Source organism: Eleutherodactylus coqui, chromosome 11 (assembly GCF_035609145.1).
Source record: "Eleutherodactylus coqui strain aEleCoq1 chromosome 11, aEleCoq1.hap1, whole genome shotgun sequence".
Lineage (NCBI taxonomy): Eukaryota > Metazoa > Chordata > Amphibia > Anura > Eleutherodactylidae > Eleutherodactylus > Eleutherodactylus coqui.
The window spans coordinates 115,492,522-115,499,461 of record NC_089847.1 but is presented as its reverse complement, the minus strand read 5'-3'; the positions used below and the strand labels follow the sequence as shown (position 1 = coordinate 115,499,461).

At 50.9% G+C, this 6,940-nt stretch overlaps 1 protein-coding gene across 3 annotated transcripts; it reads left to right on the top strand.

Moving 5' to 3' along the window:
- The first annotated feature begins 673 nt into the window (after positions 1-673).
- LOC136581651 (uncharacterized) lies at positions 674-6,703 on the top strand. Of its 3 annotated transcripts, XM_066582274.1 has the most exons (4): positions 674-1,241; positions 3,612-3,656; positions 4,636-4,790; positions 6,599-6,703. In XM_066582274.1, the coding sequence occupies exons 1-4, from the start codon at positions 1,220-1,222 to the stop codon at positions 6,695-6,697; spliced, it is 321 nt and encodes a 106-aa protein (XP_066438371.1). In that variant the 5' UTR covers positions 674-1,219; the 3' UTR covers positions 6,698-6,703. The 3 variants fall into 3 exon arrangements, 1 of the variants encoding a protein (XP_066438371.1); XR_010787079.1 differs by having other exon boundaries at positions 3,612-4,790; positions 6,612-6,703; XR_010787078.1 differs by having other exon boundaries at positions 3,612-4,790.
- The last annotated feature ends 237 nt before the right edge of the window (positions 6,704-6,940 follow it).

The following is a 6,940-nucleotide window of genomic DNA, read 5'->3' as shown; positions in this document are numbered from 1 at the left end:
GACCCATTCTGCCCAGCAGCGAGGAGCCCAGGGGAAGACATGCCCGAAGCAATCCAGTGGTGCCCAGCAGCGATGAGCCCAGGGGAAGACCCGTCCGGAGGAGGAATCCACCCGCCCGTTTGAGCCCCAGCCCGGTGGTGAAGAGAGCTGTGCCGGTGAGGAGCCCCAGAACAGAAGGAGCGAGGAGGAGCGGTACCGCGCGGTCGCAGCGCGGCATGGAGGAAGCAGAGCCAATAGGACGCATCCGGGTCAGCGACGGTGAGGTTGAAGGGAGAGATGGACCTACCTTCGGTGTGTCGGCGAGGCCAGGATCGGGTAAGTCCGGCGCGGGAGGAGGTGTTCCCGCGGCTGTCGGCAGAGCAAGGATGGCGACATCGGAGCGCTCCCCACGTGGCGCGGCAGGCGCGCGTAGGGATACGCCGGGGAGATGTAGTCCCGGCCGCGGAACGGCGGCAGCCGTTAGGGGGGAGATGCGGGTAAGTGCATCTCCCTCATCACGTTCAAGCAGCAGCGGGGGGGAGAGCAGGGGGAGGGAGGGGGCGAGCGCTGCACAGTTGGGGAGCAGGGGGGGGCTGAAATCACAGCGCCACATGCTCGGGGTGCGGGAGGGGGAGGGGGGGCCCAGCAGCGGCCATTACGGGGCGGCAAATGACCGCTCCGGAACCCCAGAAGCCATAGGCCACCAAGTAGCCCCATATCATAGGCGCGATAGGCGCATGCAGGCTGCCGGCAGTAGTTATGAGCCGGCGGCCAGACACAGGTCCACAGCGCATGCCATCGGTCAGCGCGAGCGCTTCGCTCCTGGCAGGAGGCAGGAGCATAGCAGGCAGCAGGATGCAACGGATGAGAGTCAATCAGCGAGTGAGATGGAGGAGTTTAGCAGCGCGTCATCACCGGTAGCAGGAACGAGGAGGAGGAGGAGCAGAGTCACGCAGGCGGTGGCGCAGTTCAGTCGCTCAGAAGCGGTGTCGCAGAAAGTAAGACATGGCGGCCGAGGGGCGGCCGCACAAATTGCACAATACCCTTTCTTACGCTCACCGGCTTTTTCCGCAGGTAGTGGTGAAGGAGAGAGATTGAGCAGATCGGGGATGGAGTTTCGGCCTACGGGGCTGCAAAAATAAGGACTCCGAGTGGCCGGGGTGTTACCAGCGGAGAACGACACACGGCGCACCGACCCTACAGCCTATCATCACTGCCCGCACCCAGCTTTCCCTTGGCGATGCCGGAGGACAACGAGGCGGGTGAGTCGGTACATTTAAATAGAGTTTGGGATAATGTGCCCGGCGCAGGCCGGAAGGATGAGTTTATGTCAGCTTTGAGAGCTCTGTGTGATAATTACGAGAAGGAGAAGGGACTACCAGTGTCCCATAAGCAACCGGGGAGGTCGGCCTTGCCCGAGGTTGGTGGTCCTGTACAAGGACGGAAGAGTCTGCCTACGGGGGCAGGAGTGAGTGATGGTTTTAAATTAGCGGATTCGCTGTTTTGTGGTGTAGCCCCGCTGGATGCCGGGCTGGAGGACGAAGTGGTGAGTAAAATAATAAATGGTGGTTACGTGGACATTTGGTCACTGTTGTCGGCTGAACATGTATCAGTCGACAAGGAACGTTTTTCAGAGCGTGGAAGTGCAAAAAAACCCAAGGTGGCTAAAACTTTTGGGAACTGGCTACAGGCCTTTTTGATGCTGGCGCACGTCGTGTGTCGTCAGTACCCTCAGAAAGGACCCGAGATGCTTGTCTACATCAACACGATCCACAGTGCATATAAGTTGCACGGGGGGTCGGCTTGGTGGAGATACGACGAAGATTTTCGTCGCAGGATAGCGGGCTCTGACAGTATCAGCTGGGCAACGAAGGCGACAGACATGTGGATCCAGCTGATACTGGCCCAGAAACCGACGAGACCTAGCTTTCATGGAACGGCCACAGGCGCCGGCGGACAGCAGACTCCTGTGGCCCCTAAGCCATCTGGATCATGCTGGGCCTTCAACGAGGGCCACTGCCGTTTCCAGGCGTCGTGCAAATTTAGACACGAATGCTCTATTTGCGGCGGGTCGCATACAGCGATGCGATGTTTCCGGCGTCAACGAGCGGCGGGAGTTCCCGGCACAGGGGCGAACGCCGGTGAGCGTTCAGTACCTGGAGCCGTGGCTCGACCGGTACCCACGGAGACCGGAAGCAAGCCTGCTTAGGGCGGGTTTTGCTGAAGGTTTCTTCATCCCACATTCTAACGTGTCTGCAGCGTCCTTTTGCCAAAATTTAAAATCAGCTCGCGACAACGAAGAGTTAGTACTTGAAAAGTTGTTAAAGGAAGTAGAGTTGGGACGAATGGCGGGGCCATTTTTGGAGCCGCCTTTCGGCAACTTGCGGGTTTCTCCTTTGGGTTTAGTACCAAAGAAAGAAACAGGCAAGTTCAGACTCATACACCATTTATCATACCCGTCCGGGGAATCCGTTAACGACGGGATAGCAAAGGAGCAAGCGGCGGTGTCATATGCGTCATTTGACGGGGCAGTTGAGTTGGTTAGAAAAGCGGGCAGAGGTGCATGGTTAGCGAAAGCCGATATAGAATCGGCTTTCCGCCTCTTGCCGGTGCACCCGCAGTGTTTCCATCTACTGGGGTGCAGAATTGAGGATCAGTTTTTTGTCGATATGTGCCTGCCAATGGGCTGCTCGATCTCTTGTTATTATTTCGAGGTTTTCAGCTCCTTTTTAGAGTGGATGTTAAAGGTTGAGACGGGCAGCGCATCGGTATTGCACTATCTAGACGATTTCCTTTTTGTTGGACAAGCTAACTCGACGGTTTGCGAGTTTTTACTTTCGTCTTTTCGTTCTTTAATGCGTAAGGCAGGCGTGCCTTTGTCGGTCGAGAAAACAGTGGGTCCAGTGTCAAGGTTGAGTTTTTTGGGTATCGAAATTGACACAGCGGAGATGATTTTCCGCTTGCCCGACGATAAAGTGGCGCGTTTGCGACAAGCGGTAGATTTGGTGTGTAGTTCGAGGAAGGTTACACTTCACCAGCTACAAGTTTTGGTAGGCTTACTTAATTTCGCGTGCAAGGTCATTCCGATGGGGCGAGCTTTCGCTCGGCGGTTGTCATTGGCAACAAGAGGGGCAAGAGAGCCCCATCATTTTATTAGAGTGTCGAAAGGAATGAAATTGGACTTGCACGTATGGAGAGTGTTCCTCGGTTCTTTCAACGGCCAGGTCATATGCCCGGAGGATGAGAGTCAAAACGAGGAGATCGGTTTGGTGTCGGATGCAGCTGGATCACATGGTTTTGGAGTTCTATATGGTAACCGGTGGTGTTGCGCTGCTTGGCCAAGTTCTTGGAAGCAGAAGCAATGGGTAAAAAATGTGGCACTTTTGGAGATATTCCCGTTAATGGTGGCAATGGAGATTTGGGGCCAGAGGTTGGCCAATAAAAATATCTGTTTCTGGTCCGATAACCAGTCGGTGGTACAGGTGGTAAACAGACAATCGTCATCATCAACGTTGGTGCTGGCGGCATTACGCCATTTGGTTCTACGGTGTTTACAGCACAACGTAAGATTTAAAGCTCGATATGTACCGGGTTATTTGAATGCTACTGCTGATGCTCTTTCTCGCTTTCAGATGTCAACATTCAGGGAGCTGCACCCGACGGCGGAGGTCGAGGGGGTATGTTGCCCTGCTTTCTTGTGGGAAATGATAGAAGAGAGCTGTTAGCTCTCGTAAAGATGTCAGTTTCAAGTACCACATGGAGACGGTATAATAACGTATGGAAAGAGTGGATAGCGGCAGCGGGTGGACGGTTTCCTTCGGAAGAAAGAGCGAAGGCGGTAACTTTAGACACATTAGCGGCAATGCGTAAAAAGGGGGCGTCGGCGGACGCGGCCAAGAAACATTTGACGGCGGTGGCCTTTTTAATTCGGTTACACGGGTCGAGGGATGTGACTAAAGATTTCGTTTTCGGACAAATTATTAAAGGGTGGAAGAAGGACAAGGTGATAAAGGATGGAAGGAGACCGATCACGTTTGAGTTACTAAATGCTATATTAGAAGTGCTGGGAGAGGTTTGCGAGGAGGGCTCCGAGGCGGAGCTTTTCCGAGTGGCCTTTGCAATTGCCTTTTTCGCAGCAATGCGGATTGGGGAATTAGTGTCAGCAAGTAAAAGTAGACCTGGGGGACTGATGTACGGAGACGTATTAGTTGACGAAGACTGCATTAAAATTGGCGTTCGGAGATCAAAAACAGACGTTTACGGGGTTGGAGAATGGCTCAGGATAGGCAAATTGGGAACAAAATGGTGTCCGGTAATTTTGATAACGGGTTTTTTGGAACGCCACTGCGGAACGGGCCCGTTTTTGAAGCATGCGTCGGGCCTCCCTTTAACCAAATACCAGTTCACAGCAGTCATGCGCGGTAGCCTAAATAAATTGGGACTCAACCCAAAGGATTTCGGATCACACTCATTTAGGATAGGAGCTGCGACGTCCGCTTTTTCGTGCGGCATGGGTATCGAGGGTATTAAAAGAGTGGGTCGCTGGAGATCGGATGCTTACAGGTCTTATGTGCGACCGGACCTTAGAGTTTTCATATGATTTATACGTTGGTTGTGATGTTCTTTTCGGTGTATGTTTTCTTTATTTATTTACAGTTACGGATTGGTCGGTATGGGTGATAGGCCACTCATATATATACTGGGCCGAGAGGAGAGCCAGAAGTAGGCCTATCGGAGGCAATTTAGGCCTCAATGTTCCAGTACATTGGAGAGGGATTAGAGGTTTGCAATGGCCCAGGCTGCTCCAGGAGGTAATGAGAATCAGCAGTTGGGAGAATGATAAAGTGATACTAGTCATTCATGCAGGTGGAAATGACCTCGGAAAAATAAAAGTAGCGGAGCTCATTTCCTTAATGAAAGAGGACATTTATCGTTTTAAACTGTTCTTTAAGCGGATGGTAATTGTCTGGTCAGACATAGTGGCCAGAAGAATCTGGAGGGAAGCGCGAGATAACGAGGCAATCGAGCGAGTACGGAGAACGGTTAACTTCAGGATATCGAAGCACGTGCAAGCTTTGGGCGGAATAGCCATCCGTCACTGGGAGCTGGAGAGAAGAGAGCGCGGGATGATGCGGGGTGACGGGGTTCATCTCAGCGAGATAGGGCTAGATATTTTCCTGTCTAGATTGCAGGATGGGGTGGAGTCGGCGTTATTGCTGGCATGTGGGGGGCGGAGTGCAGCATAGAAATATGCTGCATCCTTCGTGGCGGTAGTTAGGACTTCCATGCCAGCTAGGAAGGGTAGGGCTTTACAGGCCGGTAAGGGCCTTCTTACGCCGCCACAAGTTTCAATGAAAATGGACATTTAATTGGCATGGAAGGTAAAGAGAAAGTTCATTTACGTTTTGAAATAAAGTTTATATGGTTAAATAAAGGCTGTGGCCTACCCACAACAAGCCAGCAGATGTTGTACTTATTCTTTATTTAGTTGGGGAGCTAAAGTAAGTGTTAAGTCCCCCCAGTCTAGATAGCAGCAAACGTATAGGGAAGATGCTGATGACTGGGGGGGGGGGGGGAGAGGGGGAGAAGAGAGAGAGAGAGGAAGCGACCACAGGAAAGGGAGGGGTTAACTGGGAGTAAAGAAGAAGGAAGTAAAGGATTTCAGTCGGGACCAGGAGAAAGAAGAGTGAAGACGCCCGCCCGCCCGCCCTTTGAGCTAAGGGGGGGGGGGGGGGGGGTGAAGAAAAACAGTGGATTAATGTTAAAGTAGATAGGAAGTTGTCACAGCCGGTTGGCGGTAGTTAGGACTTCCATGCCAGCTAGGAAGGGTAGGGCTTTACAGGCCGGTAAGGGCCTTCTTACGCCGCAACAAGTTTCAATAAAAATGGACATTTAATTGGCATGGAAGGTAAAGAGAAAGTTAATTTACGTTTTGAAATAAAGTTTATATGGTTAAATAAAGGCTGTGGCCTACCCACAACAAGCCAGCAGATGTTGTACTTATTCTTTATTTAGTTGGGGAGCTAAAGTAAGTGTTAAGTCCCCCCAGTCTAGTCAGCAGCTCTGCAGATGTGCTACAGGTTGTCCACTTGTCACCTGAAGGTATTGTAACCTCGATTCTAAGGTGAGTGAACAGTTAATTTGCTTGCAGACTTCAGACGCTTGCGTGTGAACAGTTGAAGAAGAAGAAGAAGAAGGAGTACCTCTGCACTGGGCCTTGAGAAAGTCTTACTCACTGGTTGCTCACTCTCTCTCTTGGGGGCTCACTTACAATTTATGTGGACTCTTGCACTCGGGAAACCTCTCCCCCTCTTCCATCTTCAACCCATGAGGGCTGAAGGTGCCCCCATGTGCCCCTATGCTTTCTCTCTCTACTCCAGAATATGGAAAAGTTATGATTTTTTTTTAAAGTGGGGAAGAAAAATGAAAATTTAAAAAAGTTGAAAAAAGGGTCTGCAGCGGGAAGGGTTGAGGGTTGTGTTCTGTTTTAACTGAAGATCTTCATATCCATCAGTGATATTCACAGAAGAATAGGTGAAATAAGTGTAAATTACACTGCAAACCATTCAATGCACAGGATGAAAATCACCTTTATTCACTTGCTTATAAACTGTTCAAGTCTCTATTTACAGACAGTTGGTCATCCAATGCTTCCAGCTCTTCACACAACATGTATGTGCCTTGTGAAGGTGCCGCTACAATCACCGTGAGACATTAGATTGGTCGTCAGCGGTAAAGACAGACCTGAAGAACTCAGGTGAGACTAGAGAAATCAAAGATAAATCAATGAGTTTACTATAATGAGATGATAAATACCTTCCATTGCTTCAATTAATCCATTAATCACTATTCAGTATATGAAATTCACTTTTGATTGTCCCCATCTTCATGTTACCAGGCCTCGGTCTTTGGTTCCAGTATGTTGTAGGAATAAATATCATATTCCATGTACTTCACTGCC